Source organism: Grammomys surdaster, unplaced genomic scaffold (genome assembly GCF_004785775.1).
Source record: "Grammomys surdaster isolate TR1022 unplaced genomic scaffold, NIH_TR_1.0 125600, whole genome shotgun sequence".
NCBI lineage: Eukaryota > Metazoa > Chordata > Mammalia > Rodentia > Muridae > Grammomys > Grammomys surdaster.
In genome coordinates, this window is record NW_021620443.1 from 625384 (window position 1) to 647135 (window position 21752).

Sequence of the window (21752 nt, forward strand, 5' to 3'; positions counted from 1 at the left end):
TTCAGTGACGTACAGAGGCCCTGCAGATACCACAGTCTGCCACCAGACGCTTCTCCTGAGCATGTGGAGTCGTGGCTTGGATGAAAACGGTGTGCTCTACTGATAGATCCTCCCCTCAGCCAGCTTCACCTTTTGCTTCCTCCCATCCCTTCTCACTTTCTAGCCGACTTCTGCAAGCCCCTATTCCCATGAGAGCTATCTATGGTTTTTCTGAGAAAGAGAAAATAAGAATTCATCTTATGGAAACTGGAAAATTGAAAGCCACAGATCACCTGGTAACAAATGAGTACCTTTGTGCTTGTGTAGTTACCACAAAACGCAGACAACTAAAGGCTAGGGAGCAGAGTCTGGGCCGCGACCATTTGAGTGGTCTGTTGGTCTGCTCTGACCTGCTCCCTAGACAGCGGATTGGTTTTCGTTGCACACATAGATGGTGCTCGGCTGGATTTTCCTCTGGATCCGCTCAGGCACTTTAGGGAGGATTTGGAAAGTTTGGGGAAGCAACTCTATGCAGGCCTCGCGGAATTTCTTGATCCTCCAGCAGTAGACGATGGGGTTGAAGACAGACTTGAGGTAACTGAGCCACAGGACACACGTGCTGGTGCTGTAGAAGGAGGCGCTGTAATAGAACCGCCGGCTGAACGCAGACAGCAGGCTGTAGACTGAATGCGGCAGCCAGCAGAGCGAAAAGCCCACGAAGAGGATGAGGATGGTGGTGAAGGCCTTGGTTTTGAAGCTCAGGTCCAGGCTAGCCTGCTGCTGCTGCCGCCGGAGACGTCTCAGGTTAGCCCCAGTCAGGTTTCTGAGGTCCAGGCTGTCGGACTGGTTGTGCACTCGGACAGCGTTCTTCCGCACCGTATTGAGGATACACAGATAGGAGCACAGCATGACGCCAAAGGGCGCAAAGAACACTGCCACCACCAATGTCACCACATAGGCGCGTTCAGCTGGGAACTCAGTGTAGCCCAGCACGCACTGTGGGGCCCGAGCAGGCACCTCCATGAACGTCCAGCCAGTGAAGGAGGGCGCAGAGATGCAGAAAGACAGCACCCAGGAGGCCGCGATGATCATCTTAGCCCTGCGTGGGTTCAGCTTGTCCTGACGCTGTACGATGATGAGAAATCGGTCCACGCTAATGATGAGCAGGATGGCCACGCCCTCTAGGACAAAAAACCAATAGAGAGTAGCTGAAAGCCGACAAAAGTGGTCCCCGAAGTGCCAGCGAACAGTGATGAGGGTGATGGCGGTGAAAGGCATGCAGCATAAGGACAACATGATGTCGGAGAAGGCCAAGGTGGCCAGCAGCAGGTTGATGGCTGAACGCATGGCTGGCCTCTGGTACACGATGATGCAGACCACCGTGTTGCCGAGGAATCCTACCACGATCATCAGCAGCATCATTATTGCCAGCGAGATCCTGAGCGGTGCAGACAATGGGGTGGCCCCGGGGTCCAAAGTGTTACTCCCATTCAGCGGCAGATGTACGTAAGTCCCCATGGGAGTGCTGTTACAGGCCATGGTAAAGAGAAACTTGGGACCTGGATAGAAGTGGCTTCAAAGGAACCCTCCAGCACTCGGGTGGCTTTCATGTTCTGTCTGCTGGCTTCATCTTTTCATTTGATGTTGTAGGATCTCTAGGGCCCTTGAATCACTGGGAGAAATCTTTCTTTGGAGGTGCTAGCTGGGTTTTGTGATTCATCAGTCACATCCTTGTCCTGTCTCTGTGGCAGCCACGTGTCTGCACAGCTCCGTCCGACACTACAGCCTAAAGCAAGCAGAGAGAGAAGAATCAGATATTGGAAATCTGGTGGGATGGACCATGATCTAACTTTTACAGGTACCAGTGGTCTAACTTGTGTGAGGGTTTCGTGCCTGTGGATTCAGCCAACCAGCCCAGGAAATATTCAGAAAACTCCAGCAGAGTCTGCACTGAACATACAGGCTCTCCCTCCTCACTGTTTTCCAAACTATACAACTATTTGCACACCCTTTGCATCAGAGTGTGCTATCCATAATTTGGGGATGAGCTAAAGTGTTATATTCAAACCCCTCACAATCTTCTGCTAGAGACTTGAGAACCCAGAGGTGTTAGTCTGTAAGAGGACATTGAAACCATTTCTTTGTGAAGTCCCATGGATAGGAGAGCACCCAGAAAAACGATTCATTTATTTCTGACTCAGGATAAAGGTTGGTGCTTGCATTGTTGAGTCTTGTCAAGCAGCCTAGGAAACTCAAGCAGCCAGCTCTCCTCTGGGCGTCTGGAAGCACTGCCTTGTGGGCACCTTGGAACTACTATTGATATAGTTTGGTTTGGGTTTTAAGAAAATCAACGAGGCCTTGAGTAAACCATGTGCTTTGGAATGCCAGCTTCAAGAGGACAGGAATCTCCACTGCTTTATTCTGCTTATCCCCAGAACCTAGGAGAGCACCTAGCTTCTTAATGAAGAGATGAGTAGTTTCTGTATACTGTCACCTTAATACTGACTTATGTCTTCTTTGTAAAGAGAAGATTATAGACTATATACCTTTAGATGTTTTTTATCTGCAGAATTAAAGGTGGAGATAAAAAAAACAAATTTTATTATTAAAAAAAAAATCACGGCCGGGCGCTGGTGGCGCATGCCTTTAATCCCAGCACTTGGGAGGCAGAGGCAGGCAGATTTCTGAGTTCGAGGCCAGCCTGGTCTACACAGAGAAACCCTGTTTCGAAAACCAAAAAAAAAAAAAAATCACATAGCAAAATTAATCAGACTCAAAGCCTATAACCTTCTTGAGGCATGAATGGCATGTGAACAGGTGTACACATTTACATCTCAATAGTGCCTGGGACAAATGTATACTTGGAAATTGTCACTACCATCAGGGACATAAACATACCTAACAACATGGAAGTCAGCCTTTTACCCTCTGTACTGAGATCTAAAAATTTAATATGTTTGTACTCAAAATTTTAAATATGTGGGTTAAATTTTGAGACAAGTCAAACTCACATTCACATGGAGAATGTCATGAGAAAACAGTGACCTTGTGTCTATCCTCTGCCTGGTTTCTCTGGCAGCAACACTTTCGACAAGTGTGCAGATGCTATAACATTCTTCTTAGAAACACAGAGGAAGAGGAGAAGGGACCAGTTCTTAAAAACAGTGTTAATTTCTATTGATTTTCTTCGGGATGTTGTGTCCAGGAATGGCATCCAGGAGCCAAGGTCTGGAGTCTGTTGTCTCAGCTAGGTGAACGGGATCCTCCTTGTGTACCCATTTCCTGAATATCCTCACTCATCTACAACTTATCAGGCCCAGGTACAGAGTAGCAGTCTGTACACAGAGTCATGTGGTGGAAGGCTTTCTGGAGTGGTACTGTTACTATTTAAGCCCCAGGCAAGCCAATCACATTGTTACAATGACTCTTTCATGTACACAGTATAGTCATGATCACACATTTGCATATGAAACAGACCTAAATATCAGCCTGTTTTGAAGTCCCACCATGTTCCCTGCTGCTGATGGTTCCAAGATGGTAGCCGCAGGAAGTCTACTCTAGAGCCCAAGCAGGATGAAGCAGACTCCAGGTGCTTAGCTGGAAATAGAAACTAGGAGTTTGCAGCAGCTAGATGACAAAGAAGTATGAGGACAAGGCCATAAGATGTGCTGGGGGCTTTTTTGTCCCCTCCAGACTCTCTGTCCTCTCAATCCAGTTCTTACATAGAAGGATGGACCCTGGTCAGTGAATGAAGAGGTGTGAAGAATAAGGTCTATTCTACCCCAGATTCCTTCTGGCTGATTGTACTTGATTCTGCTGCTAAGCGCCAGCTGCTGGGGACAGCTGTGCCGTACAGCCTGGCCCTCTCCTCAGGCTCTCCATTTGTTTCCTATCTCCTTGCATTTTTTTCCCCAAAACTTCCCTTATCTTAGCTCATCTTCAATGAGAAACTCTATTGAGTTTCTTCACTCAGTCTCTACTGAGAACTCTGCATGTATTTATTTTCCAGCACCATGCCAAAGGTCATCCAAACAAAAACTACAAGGAAACAAAGTCAAGAGTGAGTAGTGAGAATGGGCAGAGGCTGTGTGTGTGTGTGTGTGTGTGTGTGTGTGTGTGTTCTCTTATCTGCATCTTTGCCATCCACCCCCCCCCCACAGCTGCTTCTAGCAGTTTCTAGCTTGAGTTATGCAGCTGATGCCTCCACAACGATAGAGAACGAACTTGCGTCTTAGTTCTTGGCTTACTCACTTTAAATGCTATTGTTCTCACCACAGTATGCCAAGGTTGAGCTTGTTCTAGCTCCTCACTGTGGTGGTTTGGATGAAAATGGTCCCTATAGGCTCATAGGAAGTGGCACTATTAGGAGGCATGGCCTTGTTGGAGTATGTGTGACTTTGTCAGAAGAAGAGTGTCACTAGGGGTAGACTTTGATGCTTTAGAAGCTCAAGCTTGGCCCAGTGGCACTCCCCCCCCCCCCCCCCCCGCTGCCTGAAGACTGGATGTAGAACTCTCAGCTCTTCTCCAGCACCATGTCTTCCTGCATGCTACCATGCTTTCCACCATGAAAACAATGGACTAAACCTCTGAAATTGTAAGACAGCTCCAATTAAATGACCTTCTTTATAAGAGTTGAGGTGGTCGTGGTGTCTCTTTACAACAATAAAACCCTAACTGAAACACTATCAAACTCCTAATGATTGATGAATTAGTGTTTTGAAGTCATCTGAGTAACATTGTAACTATAAGAAGACAATCAGATCTCTTCATGATGCTCCACGTAGAATGGAGTGTCTATTTTGACTCTACTGTATATCATAAATGAGGTACTTATGTTTACCCACATTCTCTTAGTCTTTTACATCTATTTTTGCCTAGCTAATTTAAATATTTAACTTCCAGGGCTGGAGAGATGGCTCAGTGGTTAAGAGCACTGACTGTTTTTCCAAAGGTCCTGAGTTCAACTCCCAGCAACCTCATAGCAGCTCACAACCATCTGTAATGGGATCTGATGCCCTCTTCTGGTGTGTCTGGAGACACTGACACTGTACTCACATATATAAAATAAATCTTAAAAAAATTTAACTCCCAGTAAAGCTATTAACATTCTTATGACGGTGTAATATTGTTCAGAGTTAAGCATTTTATCTGCTAGTATCACATATTTCTGGCTGGTTCAACATTATGATCTACAGAGACCAGACATACCAGAAATGCATTACTAATATAAAAGTTAAGTTGGGAATAAATATTTTGATATTTAATAGCTAATCAAAACTTTGACACTAAAAGAATGACATATTTATTTCATATATGGCCCGTGGCTGTTGTGTTCAGATGTCTGTGTTTCCCTTGAGTTTCTTGTCACCTTTGTTTTAATCCTGGCATATCATGCTTTGATCTAGTATTTTCAGTCTTGCTTTCTGTCCCTTCCGAGTGTCTGCCTCTGCTCCAGATCTGGGCTCTGTCCATTGGGTCAGTACCATGGCAGCTTCTGACTCATTCGTTCCTAAATCCATAGGTGTCTTTTTTCTGGAAAACGTCTATAGTTTACTTGATAAGAAAAGGTTCCAGGGAAAGTGGTGAGCTAAGAAAGCATCCTTGGCCTTTGCATCTCTGAAAAAAAAAAAAGTATTTTTATTCTACCTTCTCACAGATGGATACTTTTGTTGACTATTGAGGCAGCAAGACTTTACTACCAGAAAAAGAGGCTTTGCCCCTTCAGTAGCTGGCATTGCTGATTCTAGGTTTAAAGGAGATTCCATTATTTTTCTTTATTGATGACAGATTTTTTTCTCTCGAAGTTTTATTAATATTTTTTAATGGAAACGTTGGTGAAAGGTGTACATCTGGGTCATTTTTTACTAGGTGGGACACACACTGAGTCATTTAAATTTAAAGGTGACATGCAGGTTGGGTAGTGCCTTCCCACAAATCCTGTGGTAGAACACACACTGGTTTGAATGCTAGGCCCAATTTTCAGGCCTTAATTTTCTTATCCATTAAAAAGTCTTTCCCAAACACTTCTCCATTGCAAGTAGGAGTAAAAACTTGCAAAACCACTCTGGAACTTTCTTAGAAAACTTGGAATAGTTCTACCTCAAGACCTAGCTATACTACTCCTGGACCTATACCCAAAAGATGCTCCAACATCCCACAACTACACTTGCTCAACTGTGTTCATAGCAGTCTTATTTGTGATATCAAGAAACTGAAAACGACCTAGATGCCCCTCAACTGAAGAATAGATTTTTAAAAAATGTGGTGCATCTACACAGTGGAATATTACTCAGTCTACACAGTGGAATATTGCTTAGCTATAAAAAAAAAAGCAAAAACATCATGAATTTTGCAGGCAAATGGATGAAACTTGAGAATATCATCCTGAGTGAGGTAACCCAGTTCCTAAAGGATATGCATGGTATATACTCAGTTATAAGTACATATTAGCCATAAAATACAGGATACCCATGCTGCACTTCACAAACCCAAGGAAGCTGGACAAGAAGGAGGGCACAAGCAAGGACACTTGAGTCTCACTTGAAAGGGGAAATGGAATGGTCGTGGAAGGAGGGAGGGAACTGGATATGACAGGGGATCAGGAGGGGAGTGGGGGAGGTTCTGGGTCAGGTGAGGAGAAAGGTGGGAAGGCTGGCCAGATGGCCATGAGTATGAATAGAAATCTGCAACCAATGGGGATGAAGAGTGGGTAGAGGGCCTCTCCTGGAAGAAACTGAGACCTGGGATAAGGGAGGCACCCAGGAATCAATGGGGGTGTCCTTAACTGTGACTCACAGCATGGGGGATATGGAGCCTGGGGAGGCTGACTCTTGTGCCCAGGCAGGAACCCTGGTGAAGTGATAGGGACACTAACCCACTCACAAAGCTTTCAACCCCAAATTTATCCTGTCTAAAGAAATGTAGGGATTGGGGATGGCGCAGAGATTGAGGGAGAGGCCAACCAATAACCAGCCCAACTTGAGACCCATCCCATGGTCAAGCGCCAGTCGCTGACACCATTAATGATACTCTTTAATGTTTGCAGACAGAAGTCTAGCATGGCTGTCCTCCGAGTGGCCCCACCCATCAACTGACGCAGACAGAGGCATACGCTTACAGCCAAACAGTCGATGGAGCTTGGGGACTCTTATGGAAGAATAGGATGAAGGATTTCTGGCCCCAGATGGGATAGGGACTCCACAGGAAGACTAGCAGAGTCAATTAACCTCTGTGTGAAATCATAATATTGAACACTTTCTTCAGTAAAGTTGCCTTGGTCATGGTGCTTTTTCACAGGAGTAGAAACATAATGAAGATCTCAAGGAAGGACCTTGTGAATCCTAGAGACTTCAGCAGCTTTCTGAGCCTTTAAAGTGTGTATATTTCCTGAGATTTCTCAGTTTTGTCTACTTAGTGAGCATCCCTTCTTCTACCAAAGACAACGTTTCAATTCAGAAGAACCAGCTATACAGCACCCCACCCTTTCCTCTTAGATTCTTTCAGGTCCTTCTTCCCTGATGAGCCCTGCATCTTGGAGGAAGTGATAAAAATATCTAATTTTGTTCCATGTGTGGCTGAGAATGAACAACTACATCACAAAAACTGTCACCTAGTCTCAGGAACATGACTGGGTGTGAGTCTCTACAGTGTATCACCTATTGTAACGAAGAAGTTTTCACAGACGGCCAATCTACCTGACAGTGCCAGTGATCTGTGGTTGTAAACACTAATGTTTAGAAGGGAATTTCACACAAGCATATCACATACATTAAAAAAAAAAATTAACAGTAGTTGCCTTGCTACTGGGACCTATGAACTTCCCAGCCTCATGAATTTGCCCTGGCTTACCAGATGAGAGTTCTTTTCTGTGAAATAGCCTGAAATAAAATAGTAAGTCAGTTGACTGTATCCTAATAGCCATACTGCTGTTTCATCAATGACTGCATCTTCCTTAGCATACTGATACGGTTGAATGCAGGGTCCGTAACCAAGGCAGACTATTGGTGCCACTTTTTTCCCAGCAGCCTGCATGATACTTTCTAGCACTGTGAAAGGTAGCCTTCAGGGAAGGAAATTCTAGCTGAGTCCTGGTTTGATTTCTTCATGCCTGGAAGCTAAAGCATGCAGTGTCCTTAGAAATAGAGTCTTGATATCTAGTTCTGGCACACAACCACCCACAGTGGCAATAATAACCTTAGGGCTTATGGGGTTTCTGTGGCCTCCCTAACCAACCCACTCATAGTGGGAATCACATGTGTGGCGCTAAGATTTTTACCCAACAATCTTGGTGCTCTTGGGAGTACCCTTTTGTATTCATTTAGGATGGTCTTTACTGTCCTCCCAGTTTAATCTAGGTAGCTCTCAATGGATAGCACTATATAAATAAGGCCTTTTACAAAGAGTGGGCAGGATTTTTGAGGGCTTGCTGATGTTTGTTTTAAGCCAGTACCAACTGGTCTTGGGTGGTATCTCAGTTAGGGTTTTATTGCTGGAATGAGACACCATGACTACAGCAACTCCTATAAAGGAAAACATTTCATTGGGGCTAGCTGATGTTTCAGAAGTTTAGTCCATTATCATCATGGTGGGGACCATGGCAACATTCAGCCAGAGTGCTGGAGAAAGAAAGGCTGAGAGGATCCACAGGCATCAGGAAGACAGAGTGAGTTATTAGGCCTGGTTTGAACTTCTGAAACCTCAAAGCTCACCCCCAGCGACACACTTTCTCCATGAGGCCACACCTACTCCAATAAGGCCACACTTCATAAAGTACCACTCCTTATGAGTCTATGGGGGCCATTCAGACCACCACAGGTGGCTAAGGAGATACTAAAAAAAGAAGAATCGACAGGGTCCAATGAGATAAAGGATCTCATATCCATATAAAACAATCCAATAAAATGATCTCATCACTCACAACAGTTGTTTCATCAAAAGAGCACTGTTGGGTACCAAGGCGTGGACAGGAGCCATCACCCCATTGACTCCTCCGTAAGTCATAATCACTTCCCATGAGCCATTTGGCCTTCTCACATTTGAGCAGTGCTGCTGCTCCAGGATCACAGTGAATTTCTCCAGCCCTGACAGTCTTTGCTGGACTTCCCTGTACTGCCCTGCTTGGGTCCGGCCCAGGGCCATACTCTGGCCAATGGTGTCTGCTGCTAGAGTCAAGTTTCCAGTTCTGTTCTGATGTTCTATTAGCCTCTTCTCCCAGCTGTGAACTTCAGGAAGTATACTCTGAATCTTAGCATTCTTGCACATCTTAGCACACTTGACAAAAACCAATAGGGCAGAGCCATCACCCACAGATAAGAGAGCAAACCATTTGCATGTCCAGCATCTTGGTGTGTTTGCTGTAAAATGTGTAGCGTGTGTGTGTGCTCGTGCATGTGTGTGCACAAATGTGCACACACATGCTTGTGCACAGCCTACTTGTGAAGACCAGAGGACAATCTGCCAGAGTTGGCTTTCTTTCTCTGCTATGTGGATTCCAGGGTCAAACCAAAGTCATCGTGCTTGGCAAGTATCTTTACACACTGAGCCATCTCACTAGCCCAGTGTTTGTAACCTTTTGAAACTGTTTTTCAAAAACTGGAGAAAAGTCAGATACACTGGACATATAAGTACACACACACACCTGCGCACGCGCGCGCACACACACTCAATAGAATTTGTTTGCTTCTTTCTAATCTTGGTTCAGCTTAGTTTAGTGGCGGGAAAACTGATAAACTCTATCTCCACAGCATTTAAAATTGCTTCATATAACCCACTGATGCCTGGAATACTGGGTTTTTCAGTGCCTTCTCCAGAAGAACATATTGTTTTCCAAATGCCAAATCTGGAAATGAAGTCAATTTTGGCAGATGGAAAAGCAAGGAACAGCCCTTTGCTGTGGAAACAGCTTGACTCTATCATTACCTGCAACCTTGTCACCTGCCTCTTTGATATAAACTCGAACAGATGGTATGTTTCAATCTCAATAACTTTATCGGCAATTAAAAAAAAATACACCAGGGCTGCCAAAAGTAATACATCAAGTAGCTGTGTTTAGAAACAGGTGTTGGGCCATGTGTCTCAACTTCCAAGAAAGGTGAGCTGAAAGGAGCATATTTTGTTGTTGTTGTTTTGTTTTTGTTTTTTGTTTTTTGTCCTCAACTTAAGGAAGGCTCTTGGGCAGGGGGGCAAGATTTTCATCTAGGAGAGAATTGGCAATGTTCTTAATGAGGCAACTTTTTATTACTTATTCTTCTCAGCAGTGGTTAATCTTCCTCTTGGGCATTTCCCATGCTAGGTGAAGGCCTTTACATAGTTGGGAAGTTCTGTAGGTTGGCCCTTGATTGGCAGCATTGGCATCCACACCACCTAGGCACTTGCTATATCTTCAGGACCCCCTACTAGATCAGAAACTCTGAGTGAGGCACCAGTTGGCCTCCAGAGAGCCTTCTAGGAGGTTGGGTGTTATCAGTGAGAACTCTAAGGAAATGCCTGATATAACTTCTCTTGTTTAACTCTCACACTAACTCCTTTTTATATCAACTCATTTTTACTGGTTACATTTATTACAGGGGAGCCTCTGTGACAAGAGCTTCTAAATTCATTGATTCAGTCAACTTTGGATTAAAGATATTTGAGGTAAAACTGTATCTGTACTAAACATGGTCAGACTTGAATGATACACGGTAACAGGTAACAGTGCTGACCATAGTACCACAAGTTACCTAGAGATGATATGCAGTGCATCAGATCATGCCATCAGTTTGCCATTCTACATAAGAGACTGGGCTTCTGCACAGGGGGAGGAGTGTCTGGTGGAGGAGTGCTGTGGACTTCAGCACCAGAACCAAATGGTCTTGACTCCAAGACCCAGAGTCTTAAGGCCTGAGGGCCATAGAGCCCGCTGAAATAATCACACACTGGGAAATCACACCAGATTTTTATGCCAGAAGTGAATCACCAACTTGGAGCAGCAGCCATATCTTTCATATAGGAATATTCAAATATAGGCATGAGGAAGTGCTTCTCCCCCCCATAGTTTCAGAGAGCTGCCAAGGGCAGGCAGGGGGCTGGTGTGAAGGCCTTGAGAAGCCATTTTGTGAAACTGAAGCTCCTCAAGATGATGGAGATGCCAGAATCATGGAGTATCTGCTGAGAAGATTTGTATGTCAGGAGTGGAAAGAGAGAGAGAAAGAGAGAGAGAGAGAGAGAGAGAGAGAGAGAGAGCGAGAGAGAGAGAGAGAGAGAGAGGGAGGGAGGGTTGGAGGGAGGGAGGGAGGGAGGGAGAGAGGGAGGGAGGGAGAGAGAGAGAGTCTGAAAGGCTGCAAGGGTGGCAACATTACACATGAAGCTACAGGATTTGAAGTTTGCCCCGTTGGATTTTGGTTTTTGGTCTTGCTTTGGTCCAGTATTTCCTCCCTATGCTCCCATTCCTCTTGGAATGTTAATACACACACACACACACACACACACACACACACACACACACACACAGTGCCATTATATGTTAGAAGTATGTAATTTGATTTTTTACTTTCCAAGGGATTACAATTAAGAGATTCTCTTGAGTCTCTGAAGAGATTTTTGGACTTTGAGCTGTCAAACAGTGTTGAGACTGTGAAAAAGACCTCGGAGACTTTTGAAGTTGGACTAAATGCATTTTGCATTATGATATGTATTTGAGCCTATGGGAGCCAGGGAGTGTAATGTTGTGGTTTTCAAGAGAATATCCCCAATAGTGACAGATGTTTGAACACTTGGTCCCCAGTTGATGGCATTCTCGGGGGAGATTGTGAAACCTTTGGAAAGTGGATCTTTTCTGGGGGGACATAAATCACCAGGAACTTACTTTGATTATTTAAAGCCTCATGCCTCTTCCAGTTTTCTCTATGTTTCCTGCTTCTGCCATCATGCCTGCCACCTCCCTGCCATGACAGATCTTCATCCCTCTGGAACCATAAGCCAAAATAAACTCTTTCTTCCTTAAAATGTTTTTGCATGTGGTATTTTATCATAGCAATAGAAAAGCAACTCAGAGGAAAGAACTCGGTTCACAATGTTCCCTTCAAAGATACACTCCCAAAATCCTAACTTTCTCCCACCTGGTTTTAACTCTGAAAATTTCCACCACTTCCCCCAAACACCATGAGTTTGTGACTAAAACATCACTATGGGCCTTGGGGAGACATTTAAGAGCTGAACTACACCAAGACCTATTATCTCTCAAAAGTAAAATCTGCTAGCTATAAAAATGCAACAACAAGAACAAAGCCTTATGATTTGAGCTGGAACCATGGGAGACACAGGATGGAGCTTGGATTCACTGCCATCCTGTGTTTCTTTTCAGCTCTTGGTGATTCTTGACTTTCTCCGGGTAAGGATCATATAGAAGATGATACTGACATCACAGAGTCACTGACCACAGGGGCTGTCACAATAGTGTCATGGCTGATAGGATTGATGCCTCAGGCATATCAATAATGCATGTGTGGCCCCAACACCATAGATAACATGACTGTGGTGCTTTCCATATGCTTGGTCCAGGGAGTGGCACTATTAGGAGGCAGGGCCTTGTTGGAGTGAGTGTGGCTTTGTTGGAGACAATGTGTCACTGTGGGGGTTGGGCTTTGAGAGCACTTCCCCCTAGCTGCCTGAAGATGCCAGTCCCTCTCCTGGCTGCAGTTAGATCAAGATGTAGAACTCTCAGCTTCTCCAGCACTGCGTCTGCCTGCACATTATCATGCTTCCTGCCATCAAGATAGTGAATTGAGCCTCTGAACCTGTAAGCCAGCCCCAATTAACTGTTGTCCTTTATACAAGTTGCCTTGGTCACGGTGCCTCTTCTCAGCAACGCTGACCCGTTCCAAAAACGAGCTGAACTAATTTGTCAAGTCCCCACTTACACACATTTACACAGAAGCAGCAGTAGCATCTCACATTGGTGTGAGACTTAGAAATACACAGAATGCTCTGAAATACAGTCTTACCTTTTCCCCATTACCATGGTGATGTACAGCTACCCCTTGGTGTCCACTGACACCAAATCTGTGAATGTTCAAGTATCTCCTTAAAATGGCACCATTATCTTTGCAAAGAGCCTGTATGTATCCCCCATACACTCAAACTACTTAGGATATTGGATGAAAGGTCAGTTTGTGTAAACAGTGTTGTGCTGTATTGTTTAAGGAACAGTTTCAAGAAAAATGTGCATTGTCCATCAGTATGGATAAATTTTTTAATGGTATCTCTTTGTCAGTGCTGGGGACTAAGTCTTGCACGCACTGAGAAAGGTTTCTGTCACTGATATACTGCCAATCCCTGTAGGATATTTTCAGTCCACACAAGGTTGCCTCTAAGAGGTAGAGGCTGCAGATACAGGTAACCCACTGTCTTGTTATCCTCATTTAAACCCGAGGAATCTGATGCATGCAATAACCTTTTTTTTTTTTTAAAGTGATACTTGTGGAGGGCAGAGAAATCAAGTTACATCTTTGTTGAGATAGGGTCTTACTTTATAGACCAGGCTGGCCTTGAACTCTTGACCCTCCTGCCTTAGCCTCTAGAGTACTGGGATTACACTCATATGCCACACGTCCAACTTCAGATAACCATTTTTTCAGGAAAGCCCCAGTCACAACACCCACTTAGGGTAAAATGTGTTTCTTTATGTGGACAAATGTGTCCCTACAGTTTCAGCTGGTGAGCAATCAATCAACTGGGGGCCATATTCGCTCTAGATCTGAGAAAGAACCACTAGTTCTTTAAGGATTCTAAAAAGTCCAAACTTACCTGGAGGATATTCACACAATATCTATTTTCTGCATCTTCCGGTTACCACCTTTCTTTGGGGGAAGACAGTGCATGATTCCCTAAGGGTTATCAGCTTTCAAGTGGAACCCTGAGAAAATTTTCTGTGAATTTCGTGATTAAAAGCCAACGATTTCACTCCTGTCTCAACTCATTTAGAGGTCTTATAGCTAAGAAGGGGTTTTTAAGTCCACAAACCAGGTATGAAGATCCTGCTGCAGGCACAAAGCATATGGTACCAGTTTAAAAATGGATGTAGCTTGATATTTTAACAAAATCTGAGACAATTAGCACATTTTCAAGATGCTTAAAAAAATTACGGTCTGCCAATGTTGAGTTTCTCCAGCTAGACCATGTGACATCCCAAGCAGCCTGGCCCAGGGGCTCAGAGGACAGCTGAGGCTGACGCTGGAGATAAACCAGATACTGACACCTCAAACTTCTCAGAGCTGCTTTGTGAAAAAAAATTTTTTTCCTCCAAAATCACACCTGCAACACCCTTCTTCTTTTACCTGGTTTTCTCAGAAACTAATTTTAAACTCTATTTCTGCCTATGTGAGTTTCGTAACATTTTATCCCATAATTCCGGAGAAAAGAAAACTAGACTGAAATAGCCACCTAAGTCTAATTTAGAAAAAAAAATGGTTTTTTCCACTTGTACTATGGATCTTTGTACACATGATATATATGAAGCGTTTTCCTGTTGTACATTTATAAATTGATGCTTTGTAACCATCTGAAATGTGCCAGTCACTGTGATCAACTTTGAGAACAATCCTCCTACCCTAGGAATGATCCTTTATGCCTCTTTGCAATCACGAATTTAGCTCTTAATGGTGCTTTCAACTGATTTTCAAAACAGAGGTATTACTACAACCTAGGAACTTAGCAATTCTGAATTTGGACCTGGTCATCCTAGTCACTCTCTACCCATCCTGAACATTCATTCCCGTGTTTGGTGTCTTAGTGAGGGTTTTACTGCTGTGAACAGACACCAGGTCAAAGGCAACTCTTATAAGGCCAACATTTAATTGGGGATGGCTTACAGGTTCAGAGGTTCAGTCCATTATCATCAAGGTGGGAACATGGCAGCATCTAGACAAGCATGGTACAGGAGGAGCTGAGAGTTCTACATCTTCATCTGAAGGCTGCTAGCAGAATACTGACTTCCAGGCAGCTAGAATGAGGGTCTTAAAGCCCACGCCTACAATTACTCCAACACTTTCTAATAGTGCCACTCACTGGGTCGAGCATATACAAACCATCACACTTGGGATACAAGGAAATGAATTGACAAAGGGCCATTTTCACTTGAGGCCATATGAGGCCTGTGTCCTGTGCTGGTATTCATGATCCAGAGCTAGTAAGTTTTGTGGGACAGGCAGCAAGGCAAGGTTAAATTATTTCCTTACTTGTAGTCACCAAAATATCAACCACCAATGAAGAGATGAAATACAGGAGGCAATGAGGACCTGGGAATAAGGTAAGCACCAAGTTCCTAGCTCTGCTTCTCAACCTGTAATCTCTAAGGAACTCCTGACTGTACCTACCATGTATGTGTATATATATATATATATATATGTGTGTGTGTGTGTGTGTGTGTGTGTGTGTGTGTGTGTGTGTGTGTGTGTGTGTATGTATGTATGTATGTGGCAGAACCATCTCCTACGCTGGCGTCTCATGGGGGGCGGGGCTGGTATCTCTGGCCGCCTGAGTCAGCGGCCTGAGGCAGCAGTCTGAGCCGAGCGGCAGCGAGAATACGATGCCACCGCTAGTGGCCACAGGCCCTGTCTAGTCAGGAAGACGGCAGCTGATTAAGAACAAGCCGGTTTGGGTACCGCAGTTTTAAAATATTACCGCAACATGGGGTGGCATTGTGCTTCTTACTACAGTATAGTATAGAAATTCATTATCGCATTGCTCCTATCATCTTTGGCACCTAAGCCCTGGGTGAACAAGTAGCCTTGCGCACTGCAACTGAACCTCCTCACCTGGGTCCTCACTAAGGGTCTCCAGGGTCGACTTTTGTACCTCTCCTCTTATAGAAGACGAGACTGTCTTGTGCCTGGCATTTTACTACTTTTAAAAAGGAAGAAAGTAACTTAGACGTAGGTTCTAAGTTTCTTAGATTCTAAGTGAGAAATTAATTTGTTAACTTATTGTTTAACCAATATTGAAACAGGACAAGGTAGCAGAAGCCTTTAATCCTAGCACTCAGAGGTAGGGACAAATGGGTCTCTGTTTTTTTTGAGGCCAGCCTGGTTTGCATAATGAGTTCCAGGCTGGGTACCATAGTGAGACTTTGTCTTAAGAAGGAAGAATAAATGGTGGGGTCTACGGTGGTTTAAATGAAAACGTTCCTCATGATCTCAGACATCCGAATACTTAGTTCTCTGTTGGTGTCGCTGTTTGGGAAGGTCTAGGTGTTAGGAGTACGTCACTGAGGTAGGCTTTGAGACCAAATAGCTGTCGGGTCACTTCAGTTTGCTCTCTCTGCTTTGTGCTTGTGGTAGAGGATGTGAGAGCCTTCCTGACACTTGCAGCCACGTGTTCCCCACTATCATGGGTTCTAGCCTCCTGGAACCGGAAGTCAAACCAAGCTCTTTCTAACACAAGTTGCCTGGGTTATGGTGTTTTCTTACAGCAACAGAAAAGTAGCCAATACTGGAATCCATGAAGACTCTTGTGGGGGTTGGGGGGGGGACTTTGCTCACGGGATTCTTGGTATCTCCACCCTTGAGGCCAGCAGTGGGTGGTGAGAGGTCATTACAGACTTGAAAGGCAGGCCAGGCTCTACTAAACAGTAGAAAAGCGGCCTCGGCCTCGTAGTGCAAGGAGGATTTATCTCTGGTTGAAAATTTGTGCCAAAGCCCTGACAAAATGTGACTTAGGCTAAAGCTGTCACATCTGTGAATGTCCATGGGCAAGGGGGTGGGAGACAGTGGAGGTGGGTGGGGTAGGAGGCAGTGGCGCTGTGAGATGGTGAGGTGCAAGGCGGAGGGGAGTGGGAGGTGGTGGGGGTGGGAGGTGGTGGAGGTGGGAGGTGGTGGAGGTGGGTGGCGGTGGGGGTGGGAGGCGGTGGGTATGGGTTAGTGTCAAAAGGCTCATAAGCACTGAGACCTACCTACGTGCCTATTTCATCTGTGTTCCCATCATTTCTTCTTAAGGCCTAAATTCGTAAAGCATTTCCAGGTTCATAAAATGGATATTAAAAGCAATAGCCCAGACTCTCCCAAACTCCCCTTTCGCATGTTGCGTGGGAAGTGCTCCTATTAGTCCAAAGGAGGGAAGGAGGAGGGAAGAGTTGTGTGCTTGCTAATGACAGAATGGGGCGAATTAGCTGAGATTTCTGTCCTCATCAACCATGCAAGTAGGTGTGTTCCAGTTAGAGGGGGGCTGATTGTGTCCCCTGATCTGTTGAGATGTGAGGAAACCTACAACACAATCCCCCTACTCTAAGCTCTGCCACCTTGGCAAGCTTTCTTTCCCAACCTTCCCAACTGAAAAGCCAGAACCATGAGCCAAGATAAATCTTCCCTGCACTAAGTCTCTTCTACCAGGCATTTTGTAATAGTGATGAAGAGATCAAGGAATACAGTAGTTCAAAGAAATATTGAAAGACGTTTTATAAAAGAGAGAAAAGAAGAACACATATTTAGAAATGGATTCACCTCGGTGATAGTGGTGTAACTCAGTGGTAAAACACTTGCCTAGAATGTGGAGACCCCGAGTTTGAACCCCAGCACTGAAAAATAAAAATAAAAACCGAATTGGTCTTAAGGATGAACCTTGAATGTGTAGCTTTCATGTATTCTACTGCTATGTTGAGGGTTTTTTTTCCTTTTGTTTTTTTGTTTTTCTGTTTTGTTTTACTATGTTTTTAGGAAACCTTTAATCTTCTGCAGTAGTTTGATTCACAGGAAGAAAGCAGGGAGCACAGTAAAGGATGGAGCTGGTGTAAACTGGGCGCCTTTTACAAGAGTAGCTTCCTGTCATTCCAAACTTGAGGGTAAGTACTAAGGGGCTGTACTTGCAGGCCCAACCCAAGTGATTCTTGTGTAGCTTTGAGCATCTCCTGAAGGCCCCTGTGTTACATGACCCCAAGAGTGCTGTAATTGAGAGGTGGAAGAACCCTCAAAAGGCAGGAGATAGTGGAGAAGGTCTTGAGTTATTTGGTGCCTGCTTTGGAAGATCATTAGGTGTTTGTCTCTTCCTTATTTTGCTTACCATGCATGAGGTGAGTGGTTCTGATCCCACACACGCTCCTGCCACAGCATGTTTTCTCACCACAGGCCTAAAAGCCACAGAAACAGTCACTTGTGGTCTGACACTTCCAAGACCCAGGGGCAGTATCAAACACTCCTCTCTATAGGAAAACTGTTGCAACTACCTATTGTCACATAGAAGGCTGGGCAACACTCTTTCCAAGTGTTCTGATGACAGAGAACCCCTGGCCTACATTATAGCAACATTCCTTCTGTCTGGGGGACCTGTAGCCTCTGCTGCTGGGGACCAGACACTCCAGTTCCCAGAAGGAGCAGCACAGTGATGGGGGCCGAGGCAAAGCAAGAGAAGGGAGGCTCTGGAAAGAGTTTGTTCCCCGGGGAAGAACAGATTCTTTTAATGAAGAAGTGGTACACAGGGAGGTCCCAAGAGCTGTGGTTCTCAACTCATGGCTCTTGACTCCTTTGGTCAAGGTCTTGACCCTTTCACAAGGTTGCACATCATGTATCCCACATATTAGATATTTACACTATGATTCATAACAGCAGCAAACTTACAGTTAGGAAGTAGCAAAGAAAATAATTTTGTGATGGGGAGGGGTCACCACAGCATGAAGAATCCTATTGAAGGGTCACAGCATTAGGTAGGTTGAGAACCACTGCCCTAGAGCCTTGTGGCCACATACTGCATGCCCTCCCTCAGATGATGTAACTGACCAAAGATGAGGGTGGGCACGGAGGCCTCAATGCTTGCATGAAGATGGAGGGCGTGTTTCACAGTACAGGCATGCTCCTTTGGTCTATGAACACCAAGGACTTAATTTACAGCAGGTTTATAGAGTATGTTTGTTGTATAAACAATACATTAGCTTACTGAAAGTCTTCACAGTCTCAGCCTTCTTCACGTTCACGCATCCCTCCCTCGGTGACTCCTAGAGCAATGCTCAGTCCTTCCAAGTCCATCCAGTCCCTTGTGCCAGTCACTATTCTAATCTTCTATACCTTGTTTTTATTCTGTGTTTTCTATGCTCATGCATGTTTAAATCCACAAGCATTCACAATTCCCTGCAATGTTCAGGCCTGTGCTTTGGAGGAATGAGATGCACCAGTGAGCCAATGGGCAGTGTTCAGCAACACCTAAGTTTGTGTGAACACACTCTATAATGTTGACATAGCGCCCAATGCTGCGTTTCTCAGAGTAAGTACTGGTTGGAAACGATGCTTGACTGTGCCCTGGGATCAGAGGCCTAAGAGGAGGGAAGGGTGGGTGGTTCAAGGTTGTAACTCTAAATGAAGCTGGCGATGATGGCCGCTCCTAACAGCCACACCTGGGCCAAATACTAACATAATTTTCCATATGACTTAACTTTTCACATTTCTTCCAGAGTGAGGGGTTATTTCTATTTAGAGAATGTGTAGCTTGCATATACACAGTAGAGCAGCTTGAGAAGGGTCTGAGACCAGCTCTGATCTTTTTTATCCTTAGGATGGCAGAACTCTAGGGGAAAACAGCCCTTGTTCTTTCCAAACTAGGTCATGCTACAGCACAGCTATTGGAGAGCCTACCAAAGTCTCCGATGGGCCATCATGGTGTAGTATCTACTGTAGAGAGCTGTCACCAACCTTCTGGGTACATGGTGCCGAGAAATGTGAACTAATGTTGAGTCAAACTTATCTTCAGAAAGCACTGTATGAGGAGGCACGTTTCACTTCAAAGATATCCTGCCAGACTAGTGGCAATTACTGCCTTTGAATAGATTGACGTCACTATGGGATACTCTTTTAAGCATCTGGAAATTCATTCATAGTTTTTAATTTGCTAAAATCTATCTATCTATCTATCTATCTATCTATCTATCTATCTATCTATCTATCTCATTTCATTGCTACAGTAAAAGAATGACTTGGTAATTCCACTCTAGGAATCTACAGTAGAGAAACAAGGGCTGACATACAGAACCACGGGGATATTTGTGCTTCCACAGAGGGAAGCTGTAAGCCCGTCTAAACCCAGTGACAGCAAAGCTCTGACCAACAGAGCGGGGTGGGGGGGGCAGGGGGCTTGACTATTGACTTGGGCATTGGCAAGTCTTTCTTTGTTTTGTTTATTTGTTGTTTTTCAGTTTCGGTTTTTTTTTTCTCATCTAAAAATGGGTACCATGAGAGTCCTGGGACTACACTGGTGTTGGGTGGAGTACTACAGAATATGGACAGGATGAACTTACACCATAGCTACTTCCTATGCTCCTGCTGGACCACAGCAAGGTCTCAGACAGAACTTGCAGCCAATGTGAGCAGCCCCCCCACCCCCACCGTTACCACGGATTCCTGGCACTTACCATGTGTGTTGCACTTACCATGTAGGTTGCATTTCAGGCATATCTAACAGTTTCTGGAACTTAGTAGCCATTCAGTAAATATTTACCGAGTGAATGAATTATTTCACTTTTCTCTCAATAAAATATATTTTACTAAGGAATAAAAGCAGCCTATCAAAGCAAAACAAGTAACACTTTATCTGTCTGGATTTTGTGTTTCTTGAATGTGATGGATAAGAATGGAAAACAGTGATAGCTAACAAAAAAAAAAAAAATGGAGGGAGGCGGAGTGACCTGCTGTGTTAGACTGTTCTGGACAGCAGCCAAATTCGTTGCACAATCAGGGCCTAGAATCTAATACCACTTCTTATCAAGAAAGGCATCTTACTAATTTAAACCTAGGGCTAGAATATTCCAATACCAGCTGCTTCAATTCCTAATAATTCCCATCATGTTTTAATTGTTCAGGCTTCTAACAACATCAAACATGTGCCTCCTTGGCATGAGGAACATATTTAGTTCAAAAAGAGCCAAGATGGAAACATCTGAAGTCCACAGCCAAGCCACAGGGTAAACCAGCCTCCAGGTTAGCCACTCCCATGTGGGCTTCTCTGAATCCATCCAGAAGAGGGTCATTTGCCATCATGGTCACTGGAGGTGATGTTTGGCAATTAAGTCAAATACACACCTGTTCTGTGTTAACCTCCTCTAAGAGGCATGGCGTGATGGTATGTAGCAATAATGACCTGACATTTGCTTGGATTCAAAGATCATTCCATAGAAAAAGGGAGATTTCCATGCCCTGCCTGTGTTTCTCTTACAGTCCTCCAGGCCATCACTTCTATTCCAGTGTTCCAGAACATTGCCCAAGCTCAGTTCTGTCAGCCCCACCCAGCCCCTATCAGTTCACGAGCAGAACCACACAGTCATCCCAGTGAACACCCCGCTTTTGCTGAAACCAGAATTACAAAAGCAGAATCCTACAGTCAACCCTGCTCTTCTTCTTCACTCTGTCTCCATGTTTCCAACCAATCATCTCTTCTATTCTTAAGAAGTTAAAAAAGTAATTTGCTTTATTCCATATAAATTGCCAATACTCATGTTTGGGGTGTGCTCATTTCTCAATTGGACTATAGCCACCCAGCCCTAGGTGTTCTCAGCCTGTGACTCCTTTGAGGATCACATATCAGATATCCCATACGTTAGATATTTACGTTACAATTTATAACAGTAGCAAAATTACAGTTACGAAGTAGCAACAAAAGTAATTTATGATTAGGGGTCACCACAGCATGAAGAACTGTATTAAAGGGTCACAGCACTAGGAAGGTTGAGAACCACTGCCATTCATTCTACATCAGCTGGAGCATCAAATATTCTGTGAAAGAAAAGAGGCCAGGTCATTTCCACATGAGAGGCTCCCTAACAACCA

General features: G+C 44.4%; 1 protein-coding gene across 1 annotated transcript; it reads right to left on the bottom strand.

The window, feature by feature from the left end:
* Positions 1–396: 396 nt before the first annotated feature.
* On the bottom strand, positions 397–1518 carry Gpr45 (G protein-coupled receptor 45). The gene has a single exon (XM_028786818.1). It carries the CDS (start codon positions 1516–1518, stop codon positions 397–399), a length of 1122 nt encoding a protein of 373 aa, XP_028642651.1.
* Between the last annotated feature and the right edge of the window lie 20234 nt (positions 1519–21752).

Coding starts and splice junctions, on each gene's coding strand:
- Gpr45 (XM_028786818.1), bottom strand. CDS start 1,518: ATGGCCTGTAACAGCACTCCCATGGGGACTTACGTACATCTGCCGCTG.